Genomic DNA, 22,653 nt, shown 5'->3' with positions numbered 1-22,653 from the left:
GTTATTAACATTTAAAGCCTTCATTCATAGGAATATTGGAATACTGATTAGTTATTCAAGCCCCTGGAATTACCAATATCTGGAAAATTTGTAATTACGGGTTGCAAGAATACAGCTTTTAGACGGTGAAATGTCCAAGCATGGGAATTTAAATGTGGCCGTCGTGCATCACTAATTCCAGAGTGTTATCCATTTTGATCCAGACCTCATCAGGCAGCACAATACAAAGTGGGAAAAACACAATATTTTCTAAAAAGACGTTTTAAGTCGAATAAAAGGTATCATTGGGTATCCTGTCCCATTTGATCCAGTAATTTTAATCTCGTGACTGAAGCCAATATCTTTGGGTGGGATTACTAAAACTGATTGGATGCTAGTAGTGAATAAGCTGTTAGCCGCTGAACAAATGTTTGCTATTCACTGGAAAAATACTGCTGGCGATGGAACGGCTAGCCTGAAACTTACTGGGGGAGGGGAATAAATGTAGGGAACTGCTCCTGGTGTATCTGAATGAAAGCTCACAGTTTTTGTAATTCCAGAGACCATGCAAGTCCCTTAATTTCTAAAAGGGCTAGAATTCAGAATTGTAAACCGAAAAGATACGGGTTTGATCTACATCCAATAGTAAATCTCAAATCAGATAGTTGTCAGTGACTCAGATAAAAAAAGAGATGTATTAACTGTCCGATTCCTGGCAGGGAGGAAGGGATGGGCTATGCCACTGAGAGACAAGGGATCTACAGCATGTCAAGTATTAGTATTGTACTTTGGGTGGGTGTGGGGAGTTATTTGATCTACGCGTCATTCAAAATCAATAAAATGTGTTTGAAGAAACCCCGAAATTAGCTTAACATTGTTAAATACAAAACAAACTGCATTAAAGCATGATTAAAATGTTGGATTAAACTTGAAAGCCAATACCTAGTCACGTTATTTAAAGTGAGATAATGACCAGCAAGAACATTACGTATTACAGCAAACAGAAATATGAGACTGAACGTTTAAACCAGAAAAGGGTAAGTCAAGCGAAAGATTGGACAAAGATTGCTCTAATGAGCAAAACAGCAACTGTGGGATAGTCTTCCGCTAGAGATGGTTGGAATCTCTTCTCTAAGAGATTATGTGGAGGGATTTTCAAGTTTATGGCATTTAGTAGGCACTGTGGTAAAAAAAAATTAAATAAACGGTTTTAAAACAGGCTGAACACTCCTACAACTGTGATCCCACTACCTCCTTTGCTGAAGGAAATGGTTGAGGTGGTTAGTCTCCTGATCTTTTTTTTATTGAATGTCCATGTCATTTGAAACCGGTTTGGAAATCATGCATATGTAGCCATTCTCCTGCCTGCATTAGAGAGGAGAGGATAGCATCTCCACGAGGGTGAAATCAGGGAGCTTGTCTAGGGCCTGGCCCTTGATCTGGGAAACTGCAAGAATGATAGCTTCCACAAATGTCACCCAGGCGGGGGCAGGACCACAGGATGTGTAGAATGGAGTCTGTGCCTCCACATCCAAGCCAGCAAGTCTCAGGGTAAGTAGAATTGATACTTTGGAGGTGGTATAAGGTGACGTGCCAACAAATCAGTATTTTCAGAGGATGTGTCTGCCTTGGGGTGTGGCCGGCAAAATTATTAGTATGGAGGAACACCTTGCCATTGTTCGTTATCTAATGCAATATTAAGATCTTTCTCCTAGTGGAAATGGAAGAATAGTTTACCCGCCAATGTTGGGGTGTCGAGTATGCTGTAGATACTAGCGGCCAAGTGTTTGAAGGAGAGGCGCTGGAGGAATTTCGGAAAAAGGAGTAGGTGCTCTAGTGGCGGGTGCTTTGATGCTGTGATGAATCTAGAGGTAATGAAAGAACTCTGCCTCGTGGGGATCCCATATTCCTGTTTGATCTCAAAGGTTTTCCCTTGGTCCTACGAGTAGAAAGCAATCCCTCCTCTTCCAGATCTCGAAGGTCCGTGTGAACTCTGTTTTGTTTATCACCCTATTCCTTAGAGGAGCATGGAGGTACTTTCTGGTTTTATCCCTAGCACATGCTGTCAGTGACAACACTATCAGGGGAAGCCCATCCTATGAAATAGCAGGTGCAATCAGAAGCCTTCCTCCTCAAAGAAGATCCCACTGCTGTTACCAGCTTCGACCTCAATCACCAACAAAGAGCGAGATGAGGATCCCAATTTACCTCAAAAACCTCAGCATCGGAAAGAATGCTTCCACAAGGCAAGGACCCACCAGGTCCTTTAAAGCAGTAAGTGAATTTCTTATAAAAGGTTCAAAAACTGTTAGAAAAGCTACAATCAGGGCATCTTCTAGCTAACAGTGTCAAAGAAAAAAATTCACATTGGAAAGCGACAAGCTCTTTGCACAGCACTCCAATAAAGCAACCCGCTCATTACAGCAGTGAGTGACACTCGAATATAAATATTCTGATGGCGAATGTGCACAGGCTGGTCCCTTACGATACACTTCTAGGTCAATTACAACAACTATTTTAAATCAACAAGTGGACAACTTGGTAAAAACAAAGAGGAAACATAGGTTACCTGGAATCCAATATTTTGCAGCTCACTGTGTAGATTGTCTAAGACTCGCCTGCCATCGAAGATGAAAGCTGGCTTCAGCATTTTTTTGTGAATACGTTCAAAATCCAGTTCCTGCAATGATCCACAAATCAAAAGTAAAGAAGCAGCCCATGGAATTGTAAACCTTCTATATTTCCAATTTATTTTCTGAGTTAATTCCATCTGCCACCTTACCTTAAACATATCCCACTCCGTGCAAATAACAACCGCGTGGGCTCCGCTGCAGGCTTCATATGGATCCTTAGTAATATGGACCAACTGAGATACTAGAAGGGAAAGACAGATTAATAAAATTGCTTTTCAGGAAAACAAATGTAGTAAAAAAACAAAAAAAAAAAACTTGTGCTTTTGTAGAGGTAAATATTGTGCTTCACTCAATTCAAAACCCAATAAAGATATTACCTAGATTAAGGTATCTAATTTACAGACCTGGAGTAAGATGTAAGGCGCAGTCTGTCTGCGCAGTGGTTGGTCAGTCATAAGCTTTCGTATTACTGAGCCACCCTCCTTGCGTTTAAGAATTACCACACAACTTCACTACCAACAATAAATAAACAATTGCCTGTAACAGCTTGATTATATATCTGAACATTTCTTGTATATTCATGCTATGTGGTTGTTGGGGCAGGAAAGTTCACTTGTTTAGTTCAGAGTTTAAAAGAGCAGGCATTCGCCAAAAGGTCGTTAAGTAGGCTCTCTTATGATGGCATTGTCCTGGACCAAACCCCCAACTGACACCACAATCTGATTGTATTTGTGCACTTAAGCTACTACTATATGCTTAGAACAGCAATTATTTAGGACCACACATGGAGTTTAGGTGGGTAAAACGTGAATCCATTATTATACATAAACATAATAGGGCGGATGGCATGGACAGAAGACTGGATTGCGGCCCAGAGTAAATACAAGTGGCTGAGATTAATTCAAGAAATTCACCCACCACTTTTTTGTTTTTCTTGTCCTTAACTTAGCAACCAGCATACTGGTGTTAACGGTACATTAAAGGCCTTCAGACAAAACAGCTGCGGAAATCTTGTTGAGAAACTGCTCTGTTATTGTAGAAACCGACTGCACAGCCTCTTTAAAATGCTGTCAAAGGTGTTTCCATAAGGGTCGGTTTTAGTGTCCAGTGGAATCTGAACCTCATCTTCGACATGTAAAGTATTGTCTGTTTTACCATCCCCTATGCTGAAGTGTAGAAATCTTGGCTGTTTGACACACGTTTCAGAATGTAGATCAGAGGATTTATGCCTCGAATCTGCAGACGTTGAGGCCTTCTCTTTTCATGCGTTCTATTGCTTTCTGCAAGTCTAAGTAGGTCTCCCGTGCTTCCCTCCCCCACACCTGACTATTTACTGTTTCCTGATTTGGGAGGAAATGTAGAAATAGTAAGTCAGGATCCTTTCTGCCTTATCTGTATAAATTTTGTCTTTGGCCCTTCACATAAGATACCTGCATTTCTGCCTTAACAATATAAATATTTTAGGTATGCACCTCTCACAAACTGAACGGGAGCACAATGCACGAAGAAATAGGGTGTAAAATTGGTTTTGCAAACGGTCTTTGATTTTGTGATGAGACCCATGTTTTGAATGGTAACATAGCAAAATCATGAATCGCAGGTGGATAGGTGGGGGGCTGTTACAGAATGACCGGTCTAATTATTAATACATAGACAGGTCGCTAATTTTGATCCTCTGCGACAATGCAGACTATTATTTGCATTCACTAACTGGAAACTTTTTTTAAGTGGCTTGTGTCCCTTGCATCTTAAAGGAACTAGTGCCGCTTTAAAAAAAAAATGTATCTGTTGCCCCAGAGTTTGCCTGACAGGATTCACCATTGGGACATCTACCCTATTGGAAAACCGTTGCCATTTCCTTTGAGGAACGGATAACAGATCAATCGTTTGCGCCAATAGGTTTGGTTGCAAACCAATGGTAAATACCATTGTGACTCGAAAATAGGAGGGAATGCTGCTTTCGCGCTCCTTCCTAGTTGTGATTCAGAATGTGTTGCAAAACCTAATTTGCAAGTCAGAAAGGCTTTTCCTACGCAAAAAATTGGTTCAGTAAATTGAAACTACCATTTTGTTGTTGCAAGCCTTGTTCTTTTGCGTATCGCAGAGTTTGCTAGTGAAAATTCTTACATCTGGCCCAAGCCATTGCAATCTTGTGGCAAACATCAATTGCAGATTTTGGAACTGCCGTTATCACAGCGAATCGTTTATTACACCAAGTACTATACTTCAAGTTCTTTTCTTCGTGCTCAAAAGTAAAGGCTGAGAAAACCTCACACAACCAATTCAACTGCCTGAACAAGCCCGTTTCCAAAAGTGACCTTTCATAGCTCAGAAGATCGTAATGCCAAAGTCACCGTCTTTCTCAGAACCCTTATGACCTACCAAAAGAAACAATCTAAAGATGGTGCCAAAACAAAATGTGTTTTGGGTGCACCAGGTATCGAAGAGGAGTTTAATTACAGGTATGCTCAAAGTTCTACATTTTGATGGAACAACAAGGGTACTTTTCTGCAAAAATCATTAGATTGTAAATTTTCAGTACAACTTACACATTGAAGAATAAATCTCCCATAGTGATAGGTTTCTACTTTTTTAAAGTGAGAACCCCACTACCCTCTTGTAAAAGAGCACCTACCAACCAATTTTTATTTTCAGTATGGTGCCAGACGGAAGAATTTAGATGATTTTTAAGCTACAGTGATGTTAGTTTAGCTTTTTGTCTTCTTTAAAGGACCTCCATTTGATTGGAAATTCATATGGGAATACATTTCCCCCCTCAAAAATGTTCCCAAATCTTTGTATGTATGCTACATACTCGAAGGTATATGGATCAGAATGTAAGCAATTTCATGCACTTGAAAAACTCTGCAGGCGACATACAGTCATTATATTCTCACTAAGGACAACCACCAAATGGTCAAATACCTTTACTTTTTTTAGACCCTGGCTAGCAGTTTTATAAACGGATGCATACACCTGTACCTTGCGTCAGATCACCAAGTCAACAAACCACTTTAGATCAGCAGGTCGTCTGCCATCTTTACCCCACTACACATATAATCCTGTTAAGTAAATTCTTTTTTTCATTGGCCTATATCTAGTGCACAGTACTGCTGACATTTCCTTCGCAATACTTAGTGAGCACTCATGTATCCCTTGTAATCATCAGAATCAGCTTTCATCACCCTTGACTTCTGTCTGGCTACTGCACCTAAACACACTTTTCTTATCTCTTGGAAAACAAGCAGCCTTTCTGTTCTGCCCATCTCCCTACTGCACCACACCTGTGCTGTTGCACCTACACACTATCCTCCCAGGTGTGCTTACTGACAGTAAACATCTATGGAGAGGCGCATTCCTATTTTATATACCCATTTATTTATGGCTTGTACAAAAATAACTCCTTGTTGGAGTTACGGGTACCCAAGCTAACAGGGCCGCTCTAAACAACAATCAACTATTCTGTTGCACTGCACTCTTCCAAGTCAAATTCTGGCTAGACATCCCACCTAACAGATAAACCATTTGGTTAATCTGCAAACAACTACTGATCAATTCTAGCAGGAAGTACAAAGAAGGATCCGTGTGGGATGCTGAAGGGTGTTCTGGGCATACTCAAGGCACCATTTCTTCATAGAAGGCATAAATATGTTCACAAGCTCCAAATGGAGGGCAAAGAGTATTTACTTCGACAGAGGACACCATTGAAGAATCCACATGTAAAGAAAATAATTGTATGGAGTGAAAACAAACAGTATTAAGTTTTGGCACGCAGAAACATCTTTTCAGGCTTTCCGATCCGGTACTGTAATTAAGTCTGTAGCACAGAACGATCGAGTGCTGAAGCCCACGTTTTTACCATGCCTATAATTACCAGCAGAAGCCTTGGCTGCTCTATTTAAGACAATTATTTCTGGAGATTACTGCACTATGAAACAAACAAGGAGCCAGATTGCTTCTGACGGACTATACAGAGATGTCTGCCATAATATAATACTCTGCCACTTCAAGCTTCATTCTGATCATCTTCTACAGTCAGACCAAATCACAAACTAAGGCGTCTGGTTTGACATGCAGCATCTAAAACCCTCCTATCAAAAATGTCATTAGTACCTTTAAGCACCAACTCCACTTTTCCACAAATGACAGCCATTCATTCCACTCTAGTTTAGGCGGCCTGATCAAGCCCAAACTAGGCCGCCATAATATGTACATATTTTTTAAATAATCCTCCAAAGATGCAGAAAACACTGCAGCACGGCAATGGTGAGGACAGAAACCCTTTCAATCAATGAAAGGAATGCTAAACGACCTGTCACTGGCCTACAAAATAAAACGTCTTCAAAACCCTGAGCTTGTGAAGCAAAACATTTCCTTTAGAGCACATTTCACAGAGAAAATGCTAATAGACACAACCTCTTGTTTTATTTTTTTGCCCAATATTTATTAACATTTTGTAGTAAGTAAATCATACATTACATACCACCACCAACAACAAGCTATCCCCGCCATCGCCGATTAAAATAGGGGTCCCACAAGGATAAACTCTATCCCCTTCACTATTCAATCTGTACATCGAACCATTAACAGACAGAAGTATTACAACTGGCTGACATTTCCTTTCACATATATGCAGACAACACCCAGCTGTATATGAAGATTTCATCCCCAGAAGAGATCAACATAATGAACCACGCATTACAGAGAACCATTGAATGGCTAGCTGACAATCATCTTAAGCTCAACTCGCAAAAAAACGAGTTCCTTCTGATCTCCCCCCTAAAAGTTCAACCAGGATTAAGGAATGGACCAAGATTATCACTGCGCTAAACATTCCCCTAATTATAGTTGACTCAACCAAGTCTCTTGCAATCAAGCGGGACAAAGAATTAAACATGCGAACCCACATCAACACAATGGCAAAAAGCGCTCGTTTCCATCTGAGTTACCTCAGAAAATTGAAGCCATTCATCAATTCTGATGATCTTAAAATGGCAGTCCGGGCGCTGTTAATATCAAAAATGGAGTATGGATGCGCAACTCTATCAGGGCTTTCTAAGATCTCAACAGCTCCCCTAAAAGCTTGTCTCAATGCAGCAACTAGACTTAGAACGGGATTCAAAACAATTCAACCACATCACTCCACATCTGAAAGTGATCAAATGGCTGCCGTACGAGGCAAGAATAGAGCTAAAGATTGCATGTATTACACACAAGGTAATACACCACAAAACTCCACATTACCTGGCCCATAAAATTACGCTGTCTGGAAGCAGTAGACCCTCAAGGAGATCTGCAGAGTTTTTACTGAAACCAGCACTCTTCCGTAAGAAAAGAACATACAATAGAGCGTTCACAGGGGCTGCACCAAGGATCTAGAATTCGCTCTCCCCGAATATTAAAAGAATCACAGATACTCTACGATTCAAAAAGGAGACTAAAACCTTTCTGATGGGTAAGATTGCTCCTATAACATTCAACAGGGATTACTAAAACTTTTGAGAAATCTTCAGTCATCCCGGAGATCATCTTCACTCAGCTGTTCAAGTAAGCTATAGTGAGCAGGACTATCATACTCCTAATAGCAGAACAAAGAATCTGTTCACTTCTTAAATCAATCTACTGGCATGGATTGAGCTCAATTGGCTATCTTCAGCTAAGGGGTTACAGTTAGTCCCTCGGCTACCAACAGTGATGTTGTCTATGGTCAGGTACCTCGACCAATCCAGTGATATTTGACTAGGCTAGCAATACTATAACCAATGTGAATAGCTGAGACCTCAAGAGTGGTCTTATTTTAAATTTAACTACGATATGACAGGCTTTACTATAATCTAATGATTCTATTATTCTTCATTTTATGTGATTTGTATATAGATAAGCACATGCCAATGTTATTGGAATACGTATACATGTTCTTGACGTTATAGAACTATATTTCTAGGGCTTTTACAAGTGATTGAAATATAAAGGGCTCAGACACCCAAATATTGGTTCTTGTTCGCGCTATAGAAAACGCCAAATAAATGAAATAAAAACCCCGGTCTGAAACCCGGGTCAATTTTTAAAAAAAACATACTTGCAGCATAAGTACAGTGTCTCCCCAGCTCAGGACCCCAAGAAAAACAACCTGCAAAATGTACCATCACTGGTTTTGCGCAGGCAAAGGAGGGGAAAAGTGGGGTTGGGGGGGGGGAGATGAGGGAGAGACACGCTCATGCATAACATCCGGAAGGCGTACATCAGCAAACAGAGGTCACCTGACATTCACTCTCCGGTCTCTCAGACATACCATCTACGGTCTCTATCCTAAAAGTTAGATCGTACTCAAAAGGGTGGGGGGCCAGAGGATGCCACTCAACTACACTAGAGTTTCTCCAGCACCCCCCCCCCCCCCAGTCATCTGCCATTACTAGGGGGGTGGGGGGCTGCTCCACAACCACGGGTGATCCAGGGCTGAGCCATCTTTCTCTAGTCCACCGTCCTCTCCTATTTGGTCCACCACCGCACTCTCTTTCTGCGTGTTTATCTGTATGTATCTTCTTGAGTCTACACTCTTCTGCCACCGCCCATTCCAACAAGTCAGCTTTCCATTTACCTACGTTGGAGGCACTGAACGTGCCCAATGGATAGCAATACAGCGCCTTGCAAGCACTATGCCCACTCTCTCATGTTTTCGTGTTTTATGACAAATATACTTCGTGTTCTATGGTAACTGTGCTAGAGGCATCTAATGGAAGCTTCAGTGCACTGAAGAGGGGGTTAGAAATAAGGGGGCAGGGGGGGTGAAGATGTGCAGTCCTTACTCAAGGCATCAACCTCCAATAGAGAATGAAAAATGATGGGGAGGCAATACATCCGGAATCATTACCTGTAGTCCACCACAGTTCACCCCACAGGTCACCACATCAGACAAATCCACCAATAAAAGACAGACTTGTCTTTAACCTAAAAGATGAGCTTGTGGTTAATCTATAAAAATACTGTTATAGTACTTGATTGTTCTTTTTTTTTGTTCAAGAATTTTTTTTATTACGTTTTAAGAAGAATAATACATAGTTAAATATTATATAAAGTGATACAATCAATTAAAACACTTGATTGTTCTTATAGTGCTTATACCAGCCAGATATGGCCTCTCTAGGCACAAAGTGCTAAAAAATCTCCCTCTTCCTCGACTATAATTGAAACCAGCGTCTATTTAGCGCAAAATATAAACATGGAAAGTAGGTAAAGAAAGTTTTAGGAAATTCCCAAATGATGGTGAAGGTCCAAAAACATGAGATGAGCCCAAATCAGATAACCAGGAATCTCACACATCCAGGACCTGAGCGCATAAGCCTGTCTATGTGGCAGAACGTAGACAGTATACATTAAAAAAACTACATTCACGGAAATTTACCAGTTCTAGGTTGAAGGGCAGTGCTATCAGTATATCTTGGCCTAAGCCTCGAAAGCAGCGATACAAATACTCCAGCCTAACATACAAATACTCCAGCCTAACAGATACATAAATCCACCATTTCTAGTATTTTAACTGTTGGAAACATGTGATTCAAAGTTGCAGGGACAAATGGGAAATGCATATGCAGTTATAAGTTAGACTATGGTGTACAAATATACTGTGCTGCAAAAGTATTGACTACCACAACACTGTCAAGGTACATATAGAGTTACTATTCTTAACTCCATTTCTACGTACTTTGAAAATATATGGATTGTCAAGGTACATATGTTGGCACATCCAAGGATAATAATTCTAAATCGTTAAACCTTGCATACACATGTAATTAACATTTGCTTCTAGCTGGTTTTACTCTGTGGTGAAATTTCTCCAAACATGGAGAAAAGTAGCTTTCCCTCCGCATTTTATTGAAAAAAGATTGGAAAGCTGAGCACATGCTTTGGCATACCGATCTGGAAAAGCATCTTCACTCTGAATGCAAAGAGAAAAGCAGACAGCTACTTCACATATATCCCTCCAAGTGGATTCTGCTATAGGTAGCAGGAGCCATATTCCAAATTTGTATATATCTGCTCTTGGAAACAAGACCAAGATGTAGGTAGTTTATGCAAATTAGAATTTAGTTTCTCAAACTCACTAGACTGCAGTAATCCAAGTTGGGAGCTTTATTGACGGTCAGGACATCTAGTGAAAAATGTTCATATATTGCATTCAAGAGAAAGTCCAACTAGCACTGTTCTAACGACTACCCATGCTGAAGAGGTAAGGAGAGATCATAGTATAGCCATAAAAATGACCCTTCTAGTTGGTAAAACAAAAATAGCTTTTATATGAGACTTAAATTGGAGCAGACTCTAGGTGATTGACTAATTGCCACTGCTTAATCTATACTACTTCTTGTAAGTATAATGTTATACTAAAATTTGCATTAAATTTGTAACTGGACTCTCAAACAGTAAAGTTAAGTCAGCGCAAGTCTGACTACCTTCAAATTTGAGTCAAGCCATGCTTGCAATATTAACATTCCATATACATCTTAAAAGACGTGCCTTGGTTTCCGAATTTAAGTTCTACGACTGCCATAATTTGGAAGGTAACAAGGTGACAGACGCAGTTAAACTATCCTTGATAGAGAAATAGAAGTTTTTGTTGTATAGTCAAAATGTGTTTTGACAAAAATGTCTAACCTGTATAGCCCATTTTAAAAGGAAGGGGTCTACAAAAACTGTTGAGCACAAAGAAGGTTGAGAACCTTAACCCCTTCGACGCTCATGACGAGCTGGGCTCGTCATGGCGTAGCCTCCTCGCACGCTCATGACGAGCCCAGCTCGTCATGTAAAGTGCGATATTAAAAAAGCCAGCGTACGGGCGGAATTCGCCCCGCATGCATGCGGTTAAGTCGGACAACAGGATTGGCCTTGATTGAAATTCCAAGCATATCCCATTAAAGTAATCAAGGACAGGCTCTAGGGGTACACGTGGCAATATCTGGAAATAGTGTACTATCCATAGACTACGGTTTATAACGCAACTTAGAAATAATCTAAATCCTTAAAGAAGACCCCTTTGTCCTGAACCCCCAGACCATAACCATAAACTCGCCTTCAACTGTAATTATTTTCTTTTTTAGCACTTTATCATGCAATCATGAACAAAGACCAAAAGTGTCAGAGTCAAATAACTTTATTTCGATTTCACGAAGAAATCATAAAAGTATACATCAATATAAAAAATGCAAGCTGCAATAAAAACCACGGTACATATTTACATGATACTGTTTTCCATTTACATTTACTACCGGTTTCTCATAACTAGAGCTGATCTAATAGGGGTAGGAGAGTTGATAATTAATAGGATCCCTTCCTAACAGATAATTACGTGGGTCTGTTGATCTTGGTAAGGGGATAGGTGGGGTACTCGGGTAAAAATCATAGAGATCCCAAAGGGAGATGGAGCCATCTTTTTCATGGGGCTTGGAGGATCGCAAATAGGGGACTGTGTGCCTGTCCCTAAATTTGACTAGAATTAAGTCCCCGGGAATTTCTTTAGCTGATGACCCCAGCAAACCCACCCTTCTGACGCTCAGGATGCCACCGTTTTTATTTGGTGGGAGGGGTCTATTTTTTGATAGCCAAAACCGAACTTTGTGAAATAGGTCCTGTTGGCTTTCGGGTTTCCCGTGGGTAGGTGGAGGTACTCCTGCAAGAACAAGCACAAAGGGTGCTGCTTCTGGAGGCAAATTTATACAAGCTGCTCTGTTAAGTTCTGCTCTAGTAGCAGAAGAATTAGATTTACGAGGAATTTTGGTGGCAATTGGAGATTTTCTTTTAGGAGGTCGTACAGATGTATGGGCGGTTTTAGTAACGGTATTAGGTAAACAGTTGTGAGATTGACTTGCCGTTGGGACAGTGTTTATAGTTAGAGGCACTTTGGGGACAGTATGAGAAGTGGAAGAATTGGGTATAACAATCTTAGCAGGTGGGAAAGAATTGGCTTTAATAATAGTCTCTAGGCTTGTCAACCTATCCCCTAAGATGTTGATTTGGTCAAGCAGGGGTGATAGTACAGATTTTAACATCAATTCGAAGTGAGGCAGTAGTTGTAGGTGAGGGGATGCTACTTCGTCCTCCAAAATTCCAGTGTGCACCTTGGATGGGGTAGGATTGATGGCGAGCGATGAAGCGTGCTTCCTTTTTGCACCATAGCCCTGTGTCAGTCCAGTAACTTGGCTACTATCCTCTTTGGATGATGGGGGCAACTCACAAGGTTTGTCTGCACGAGGGTCGATAGAAAAGCCTTTTACGGGGGAAGGGGCTGTAACTGGAATAAAATCTGTCCCGCACAAAGCATTTAATTCCTCCCAATAAGACACTTTTCCTTTCCTGACAGAGGATTGTCGGAGGGTTGGAATTGGATCAAGGAGTTGACGACAGACATCAGAATCTGTATCTAATTGTGATGGGGGTCAGATGGCTCTGAGTGAACATGTGCAATTCCTGTCCCGTGCGACCTTTTTGAAAGAAGATTGGATAGGCCCCCGTGGAAGTCATACTTTCTGTAATATGGCTAAGTTGATAGAACAAGATAACCTTGAATCTTCTATAAAAACGAGAATGGGCACTATACCTTCTTTAGCGGAAATGCCAAGGGGTCTGGCCCGTCCCCGTCCTTCTCGTTCCGCTGAGGGCCGTAGAGGGCCCGCCCTTTGCCCGGGCTTAGCCCCGGGCGACAAACCGCGCGCGTACCCGCGACGCGGTGGCTCGCGCTGTTTTTCTGAGCACCTCCGGGGGCGGGACAGGATGTGCGCGCCTTCCTCTGCGCTAGTGGTGCTGGGGGATGTAGTCCCTGGTCTCCTGCTGCAAGGAAGCCCGGTATGGGCGGCGGTAAGGCAGCGCTGGTGCTGCGGCGGACCTGGACTCGGGAGAGAGCTCCCAGGTCAGTTTCTCCCCAAAGCTGAAGTGTCCCCCGCTCCCCCAGGGCTCGCGCTGTTTTTCTGAGCACTTCTGGGGGCGGGACAGGATGTGCGCGCCTTCCTCTGCGCTAGTGGTGCTGGGGGATGTAGTCCCTGGTCTCCTGCTGCAAGGAAGCCCGGTATGGGCGGCGGTAAGGCAGCGCTGGTGCTGCGGCGGACCTGGACTCGGGAGAGAGCTCCCAGGTCAGTTTCTCCCCAAAGCTGAAGTGTCCCCCGCGGCTCGCGCTGTTTTTCTGAGCACCTCCGGGGGCGGGACAGGATGTGCGCGCCTTCCTCTGCGCTAGTGGTGCTGGGGGATGTAGTCCCTGGTCTCCTGCTGCAAGGAAGCCCGGTATGGGCGGCGGTAAGGCAGCGCTGGTGCTGCGGCAGACCTGGACTCGGGAGAGAGCTCCCAGGTCAGTTTCTCCCAAAAGCTGAAGTGTCCCCCGCTCCCCCGGGGCTCGCGCCGTTTTTCTGAGCACCTCCGGGGGCGGGACAGGATGTGCGCGCCTTCCTCTGCGCTAGTGGTGCTGGGGGATGTAGTCCCTGGTCTCCTGCTGCAAGGAAGCCCGGTATGGGCGGCGGTAAGGCAGCGCTGGTGCTGCGGCGGACCTGGACTCGGGAGAGAGCTCCCAGGTCAGTTTCTCCCCAAAGCTGAAGTGTCCCCTCCAAAAGTGTCAATATTTACACATTATCAGTAAAATTATGCTCCCAGGCAAGCCAGGTATATTGCTCTTCTCTTCATGCAGTGGACATTGCCCACCCATAGTGATAGATCTTGCAATTACCATGATATGGAGTACACTGCATTATCGCCTACTGAAGGTACATCTATCTATATTTTTGTAAGCTATGCCCATGCAAATACTCTACTTTTGTCCTTCATAGGTCTCATGTCCCTTACTCCACGATTAGTGACCGTCTCCCTCCCACTCTGAACCCTCAAACAATCAGACCCTCCCATGAAATTACCCATCAGTGTCATAAAGCAGGCCTCCGAGCTACCAGTGCCACACTTCACAGTGGTTTAGCATTTTTGAGGTTCTGTACATTTCTGAATAAATGCCAGTCACTCCAACAAATCAGTTAATTATCATGTCTTCTCTTCTTCATCCAATTCTGCATTGCTAGTGCCTGCCTACTCAAGTCTCTCAGCCGTGCCTAAATCGAACTATAATCCTTCAGTTTGTATACATTGCGCTTGTTGGCGAACTGATATTGGCATGCAGTCTTTAATTTACCTCTATTCTTCTGTGTAAAGGCACGGTCTCTGGTGGTTAAATGAATGCTAGTCAGTCTTTATCTTTACTTGCTACACCTATTCTGAGCCTGACGTCATGAATGTTGACAGCCCACTTCAAATATGCCTTATTCATACTGAAAATGAGGGTATTTTGGGATGGTGGATGTACTCATTGAATACCAAGATTCTCATGAATGATTTTTTTCCCCCCATCATCTGACCCTGAATTTGTGGTGAAAATAAATTGGCAAAAGGGAGCCACAAAGCTGTTTCATGGTGGCGATTAATTAGCTGGAGTTCATGAAACTATCCTAGAAATTTTGGAAAGTGCCAGAAGCAAACACAACTAAGTGAACAGTTTGTCATCAATAGGGATCCTCTTTGACAGAATTTAGCCAGGCAGCGGGCTATTTGTCAGAATGCTGCCAAAATAAGAAAGGAATGGACAAGCAGATGAGATATAATCCAAAAATGTAATACATTTAGGTTTTGTATAAGACCATAACTCACGAGCAGCAAGATATAGATAGGTGGACTCTGTGCACACCACAAACATCAGGGCTCACTTAGCATGCTTCATGAGTTAGTTGGATCGCCATTACGATGTTCCTTTCAGTGTAAATACTAATGTCAGTCTTTGGTTAACGAACAGTCTACAACCCATTGTCGTCGACCCCCACCAAACCTGTTCCTTAGAACAGTGAGAGAGCTCTGTTTCACATAAATGGAATGCAAATCTCATTCCTGGTGTGACAACTGCAGAATTCGTAATCCCATCTCTTTTCAGACTGTATGCGGAGAGTAATTTGTTCGCCACCCTCTTGGGTTTCAGTCATTCCTTAGATAGAAATGTCTATTTATGTATTGCAGGATATTTGTGTAATGCGGTCACATCCATAAACAGTTAGTAGATTAAAACTGAAGTGATCCTGTTGAGTTTGTGAGATTATGTGGCACCAGCCCTTTATTTTTGAAATTACATCAGTGTCTTCAGTAATGCACGCACACAGTGCACTTAATTACTTATGAATACTAAACAAATTAATACATACAGATATACGGTATTGCATTACTTACCTCTGTCATCTCCGGAGACCCCAGGATGAGAGAGATCCAAAATGATTTGCTCTCTTGGTACTTTAGGATCATATATATGCAGCTTAGCTCCTTCATCCATCAGGTACTTGCTGATATAGATACTGGAGGACTCCCTAAGGAAATGTATAAATAATCATTTGTTACAGCCCCTCAAAAAGCGGGGGGTTTAAGGGGGCATCACACGTTTTGAAAAAACAAATATGTGGTTCTGTGCTATTATTTTGCAAGCTTTTTTCTTTAAAAAACTATTACCGTAAATCTATTAACTTTCTTATGCTTCTGTTTGCATGGCTTAGAAAATGTTCTGAAATTTAAAACTTCTCAATTTAGACTGCCTCAATGCAGGACTATTTTTGGTCCTAATATTATCAGATCTACATCGGACTAGGTACAAGAAGTCAGAAACAATGTAGCAAAAGGGAGTGGCGAGCAGAATTAACAGGTACTGCTAGAGTGGACAAGAGCATGGTAAAGATACAGCAAAAATAGTTGGCTGGTTAAGGACAAATTATATATAAATATATACCACCCCAACCATCTGATCCGAAGCATCCCTTACGGGGAGATGCTGAGGATCAGAAGAATTTGCAGTACAGACAATGCCTGTTTAAAAGCACAAAACGACAGCAAAACAAGGTTCCTAGAAAGGGGCTATGCAGAGAGCTTGGTGCAAAAGGCAATGCTAAGGGCAAACAAAGTTAATACCTTTCCCAGCGTAGAAGGCATTACTGAGGCAAAAAACACAGCGACAATCAGTGTGGGTAGCCAACCTAGACTCATTACTGAGTATAGTCGCCAACATAGACAACTACAAAAGATTGTCAGAAAGAACTGGCCCATAATCACAGGGGATCCGGTGATAGGCAAAACATTGGCGAATTACCCAGCAATAACCTACAGTCGTGCCAAATCAATGAATGACATGCTGGTGAAAAGTAGCCCGGAAATAGTAAACAGGGATAACTGGCTCAAGAAAAGTAAAGGTTTCTTAAAGTGCGCCGTGTGCAAGGCATGCACCATAGGGAAAAACAAAACATCTTACATGTCCCCATTCAGTGAGGCCCCAATCTCAATTACCAAAAAAATGACATGCAAATCAGATTATGTCATTAATGTGTTGGAATGCATTTGTGGGCTATGCTACGTGGGTAGCACAAAGCTACAAGTACATAAGCGCATACTACAACACATGAGAGCGGTAAACAAAGACGAAGCTTACCCTGTGGCGAGACATGTCAACCTGTGCCACAGAGGAGACTTGAACTGCCTCAAGTATTACGCCATAGACATGGTGCTGCCGCTCCGCAGAGGGGGTAACAGGGAAGCACATTTAAGATTACTTGAAACCAGATATATTCTTGAGCTTGACACCAAGACACCAAATGGCCTCAATGCGACGGAAGACCTGTACACATGTCTATAAATAGTAACTGAAAATGACATCCGGTATAGATTGGTCCAAGTCAGCCCATGTCCATTGGAAATTTGAATAAGTGAGGTCATCAAACTTAAACAACAACAACTGCTTTTTTATAAAAACATTTTAATTTAATTTGTCACTATGGGAAACCACACAATCTTTTCTTAAGTATAAAGGTACAGGGTACAAATTGACCTCCCGGGCAGTGTAGTAGCAGTAATCCACAAACCAACTGAGCCCACTTGGGCGCTGTACTATCTACCCTCCCTTTCTGTATAATAAAATCCAGACTAAATAGATTTTAGATTAGCGAATATTTGCACATTAGAGGCAGATTTTGCACAAATCTTTATCAAAAGTGATATTAATGAATTCAATGTATTATATATTGGTATTCAGGTTTTTTGAAAAATATGAAAATGTGTATATATAATGAAATATTGTTGTATAATTTTTATCATTAACAAGATGGAGGTTACTCAATGTTTTATAATTCAGCAACTTTGCACATATTTATATACATATATTTTATCTATTGTGAATTTTGCACACAGGTCTGGAGTTACAGCAATAAGGAGGTTGTAAAAAATGTAATCATGATGTATTGAAAAATTAATGCAACATCATACAGTACATAGATTACGGTCAAAAGCTGTGGATTAGGCTGAAGTATGTTGTTTATGTCTATAGGCCCGGGATCATGTGACCATTACCTGTACTTTAAAATCACGAGGTGAAAACGACCATGTCATGTGATCAAGGGCTCCAGGGCCCGAAACGCATCATGGCGGACGAGAGGTTGCACGAATAAAATACGCGCTAAATATACCTGGTTGGGTCCGGTTCGTTTTTTACTTCCAGTTTCCTGGTGTAGCAACGAAGTTCTTGGTATGTATGTATATATATATATATATATATATATATATATATATATATATATATATATATATATATATATATCTATCTATCTCTATATTACCTACTGGCGGTCGCCAGTAGGTATATATAGTTAGGATTTTTTCTCTATGGGATTTTTGAAAATTCTATGTCTAATAACTATGGCGTTTGTGGACGGAATTGGCTGAAATTTTCAGGAAAATGGCACATTTTGTTTCTGAGCAGCCCCTGAAAATTGGGGGGGGTTCGTCCAGGGGGGGTCGAGAAAAAAGGGGGGTCCCAAAACGTGTTTTTAACATTGAGTTTTCCATAGGGCGGTTGGCCTCACTTTTAGCCCGAACGGCTGAATGGATTTGCACGAAACTTGGCAAAATTGTAGGGACTGGTAGCCCGATGTGCCTTTTGTAGGTCTCAATATATGTGCTCCAGTGGATTTTGAGAAATTAACGTTTAAAAAAAGATATATATCTGTAACAGCGGACCGGGCAGCGCTCCAGTTCGCGTACTTTTCGCGCAACGGAGCTTTGTGAAGCGAAGCTGATTGGTTCTCCGGCGTCTGTCAACATTCCAAACAGTCCGTAGCGGCCGCCATCTTGTCTCTCGGTAGGATCGAGAGACAAGAGGAGGCGAAAGCGAAGGGGCAAATGACCATAAGGGGGCATAGTAGATCCTCCCTGACCTCTTAGGTTTGATGTACCATTTTGCCAAGTTTGGTGTAATTCCGTTCAGCCATTCAGGCTGTAGACGTATCTAAATGTCAATAATCGAACGGCTGAATGGATTTGCACGAAACTTGGCAAAATATTAGGGACTGGTAGCCCGATGTGCCTTTGCTAGGTCTCAATATATGTGCTCCAGTGGATTTTGAGAAATTAACGTTCAAAAAAAGATATAGATCTGTAACAGCGCTCCGCTTCGCGTACTTTTCGCGTTACGGAGCTTTGCGAAGCTGATTGGCTCTCCGGCGTCTGTCAACATTCCAAACAGTCCGTAGCGGCCGCCATCTTGTCTCTCGGTAGGATCGAGAGACAAGAGGAGGCCAAAGCGAAGGGGCAAATGACCATAAGGGGGCATAGTAGATCCTTCCTGACCTCTTAGGTTTGATGTACCATTTTGCCAAGTTTGGTGTAATTCCGTTCAGCCATTCAGGCTGTAGACGTATGTAAATGTCCTATGGAAAATTGCATGGGGAAAACACATTTGAAAGTGTTGAAATTTAGAACCAATTAAAATGTTACTTTGGTTTTGTATTTGTGTGTGATGAAAGTTAATTGGTTATGTATATATGTCAAATGAGAGGAAACCACAGCCATTTTGTGATACTACTGTCTGAGGTACATTTGTGAGGAATTTTTGGTGGTGAATTTCTGGTGTTTGATTTACACAGTACTAACACTTCTCCTACTTTTATAAAGGTGAGTTGTTAATTTGTAAGGGGAACTATGTTGTACACTTGAAGATAATTTGAAAAATGTTTTCTGTTATTTATTTGCAGTCCTTCTGTTATACTAAATACTTGATAAAGTTAGTTTTATATTATGTATTACTAAAAACGATAAATGAAAGTGATTATTTTTTTCTGCAATTTACAGCAAGCAATTTCAAAATAAAATGGCTCACAATGAAGAGACCGTGGCAATTTCTTTTGAATTGTCCACTACATTGATTGAAATTGAGAGCACCAATAATGAAATATTGTCACAAGGAGGAGATGACGTGTATGATTTCATTAGATTGATTGAAATTGACAGCACCAATAATGAAATATTGTCACAAGGAGGAGATGACTTGAATGATTCCACTACATTGATTGAAATTGAGAGCACCAATAATGAAATATTGTCACGAGGAGATGACTTGAATGATTCCACTACATTGATTGAAATTGACAGCACCAATAATGAAATATTGTCACAAGGAGGAGATGACTTGAATGATTCCACTACATTGATTGAAATTGACAGCACCAATAATGAAATATTGTCACAAGGAGGAGATGACTTGAATGATTTTTTTGATCAATCTGTTGATGGCGAATTTATCGAATGTTTGGAGACCATAGAGTGACAAGAATCATCATTGCAGACTTTTCATGAGGAAATTGCTGATGAGGACATGTTACTAGTTCTTTCAAATTTAGAAAATTCTGAAGAATAAATTTATATTTAGAAATCAAAAATTGTTTGAGACATTATTCATTTTTATTTTTAATTTATGAGGTTGTAGCGAAGTGATTGTAGTATAAAATGAGACTTATAGTATAGAGTGCAACATTTTTATGTTACATGGTAAGTTTACTCATATTTACTTCCCTTCTGCCACTATATTATCTCCAATGTGTATTTGACATCTCTTCTTCATCTCCGGCCTCCTTTCTCTCACTGTGTGTCTCCGATGCATCTTATCGCTGCTATTTTGTGTAATTACAGAAGAGAGTAAAATAAAATAGTTCGGAACGTGAAAAGGGGGCAAAGTAGAGTACCCCTTACCCCCTAGGCCTTTTCAGGCGGTCTCAAAAGGATCAGTTTCTGCTTTCCTGAGAGATTATGGTATGAGTTCCATATACCACAATAATTTGCATTACAACATGCAAGATATCTATCTCCTATTACCAACTTTTGGAGATATTCGCGCTAAGCGCGAATATCTCCAAAAAGTAACACCTGCCCTGAGCAGTTCTTAGCCATGTTATCCAATGGGAGGTGGATAACATGGCTAAGAGCATTAGCTCGGTAATGCAGGAATATCGCTGACTTTTTAGCGATATTCATGCATTGCGGCCGTTTTTTATCGCATTTGCGATAAACCTTGATAATAGCAAGGTTTATCTTCGATAATTTCTGACGATGCTTAGCGGTAAAAAATTCGTTGGTAAGCATCGTTAGCGATAAATATCGCTTAACTTTGGTAATATGCACCAACGTCTGTTAACGTTCGATTCGAAGGAAATGAGGAAGTGTTGAAAAACATTGTTTGCGCCATCTTGCCTTTTTTGAAATGCCACACTTTTGTCGTGCACGGCAGCCATTTTAGATGCCTTGACCAGACCCACTCTCTGCACGCTGTCGATTCGTAGCATGGCTCCCCACCCTCGCAAGCATCTTCCCCAGGCACTGGTCACCCCCGCTCTCTGTCTTATGCATGGGCAATAAACCTCCCCCCATCTGCGCTGCTCTTCCCTGAGAATCACACTCTGTGCCCGCCCGACACCTCCCTTTCGCCCTATTCACTACCGCACCCTCTGACACTCCTCTTCCTCTGTGTCCGATTGTCCAGGCTATCAGCTAGCCCTGCAGATGTAGTTTATGGCTCCAGCTGTAAAGAATCACCCCTCTTCAAAGGAGTTATAGTAGATCAAGGCCCACACCCGATGAGATCCGTCACACCACACGTGTTCCTACTATCTGAAAACCATCCTGTATTGTGATTGGGGAGGGGACCGAGCCTGAAGCGGAAGATTCCAGGAATGACTCTTTGTACATCAAAGTTTTTACAATTATGTGTCACATTAAAAATATATAGCACTCCAACAAAGTAGTAGGAATATAAAACTTTAATAACATATAAATATATACAACAAAACAAAAACAGTAAAAACATTTAAACAACGAAGAGACCGTGGCAATTTCTTTTGAATTCCTGATGAGGACATGTTACTAGTTCTTTCAAATTATGAAAATTCAGAAGATGTTGCCTGGGGGTGGGTCGTCAGTAGCAGTCTGTTGTGCGAATAGTTCCAAGGCAGCAGAACGCGCTGAAATCTAGATGGCACGAAAGTGATGTCTAGTAAGTTGCCGCCCAGCAAATAACGGCGTGGGGCGCCGCGGGGGTGAGTGAGTCCAGTAGGCACCACAGCTATTCTTACCGGCATTGCAGAATTACTGCTGGGGACAATGCCTGTGCTGTAGCAGGGTCACAGCAGAAACAAAAAGGATTCTGTTGAAGATGTTGTTGGTTTTCAATTTGAAAACAGTTCTGGTGTCAACTGCTATGCTAATGTAGTGGTTAATGTTTTGTTTTCTCTAGAAAATGTAAAAGAGGGGGAGGCAGTCCAAAGTTCCGTTAAAAGGGCAAAGGAAAGGATCGGTGGTTTGAACTATCAGTCAAAAAGGGGAGGGGGTGCAACAATTTTTCCTACCGGGTCACACTGTGCTTTCACCGGAACTGAGGTCTGCAGGATTCTAGTAATTCAAAGTGAGGCTGGCGCCAGCATGGGAGCGCCGACGTCCCGCGGATACAGTTTCGTCACTCCACGGGCGATCATGGCAGTCATTCCCCATCGGGGGTCGGAGACTCCCGCGGCTCCTGTAGAATCTTCAAGGTCGTGGAGGACTACGGTGGTGGAGTCAACCAGTGACCGGGCCATTTCTTCATGCTGGGCCCGCTCTTGCCAGGTCGACCGCCATTTTGAGAGTTCGGTAGCTACTGGCGATCGCGGGGTCAAATGAGCGGACGGGCTCCACCCTG

The 22,653-nt window shown here is 41.9% G+C and overlaps 1 protein-coding gene across 1 annotated transcript in view; it reads right to left on the bottom strand.

The window, feature by feature from the left end:
• The window catches only part of UGDH (UDP-glucose 6-dehydrogenase), a 91,228-nt gene that overhangs the window by 18,940 nt on the left and 49,635 nt on the right, over nucleotides 1-22,653 (bottom strand). The window contains exons 9-11 of the mRNA XM_078678317.1: nucleotides 15,849-15,982; nucleotides 2,762-2,853; nucleotides 2,549-2,659 (exon numbers count right to left, since the gene is read on the bottom strand). Of these exons, the coding sequence (XP_078534443.1) occupies nucleotides 2,549-2,659; nucleotides 2,762-2,853; nucleotides 15,849-15,982 (337 nt within the window). The remainder of the gene's footprint in view (nucleotides 1-2,548; nucleotides 2,660-2,761; nucleotides 2,854-15,848; nucleotides 15,983-22,653) is intronic.

The sequence above is a fragment of the Lissotriton helveticus genome, chromosome 2_2, assembly GCF_964261635.1.
Source record: "Lissotriton helveticus chromosome 2_2, aLisHel1.1, whole genome shotgun sequence".
NCBI lineage: Eukaryota > Metazoa > Chordata > Amphibia > Caudata > Salamandridae > Lissotriton > Lissotriton helveticus.
The sequence above is the reverse complement of the archived record's forward strand: the minus strand, read 5'-3'. Positions and strand labels throughout refer to the sequence as shown.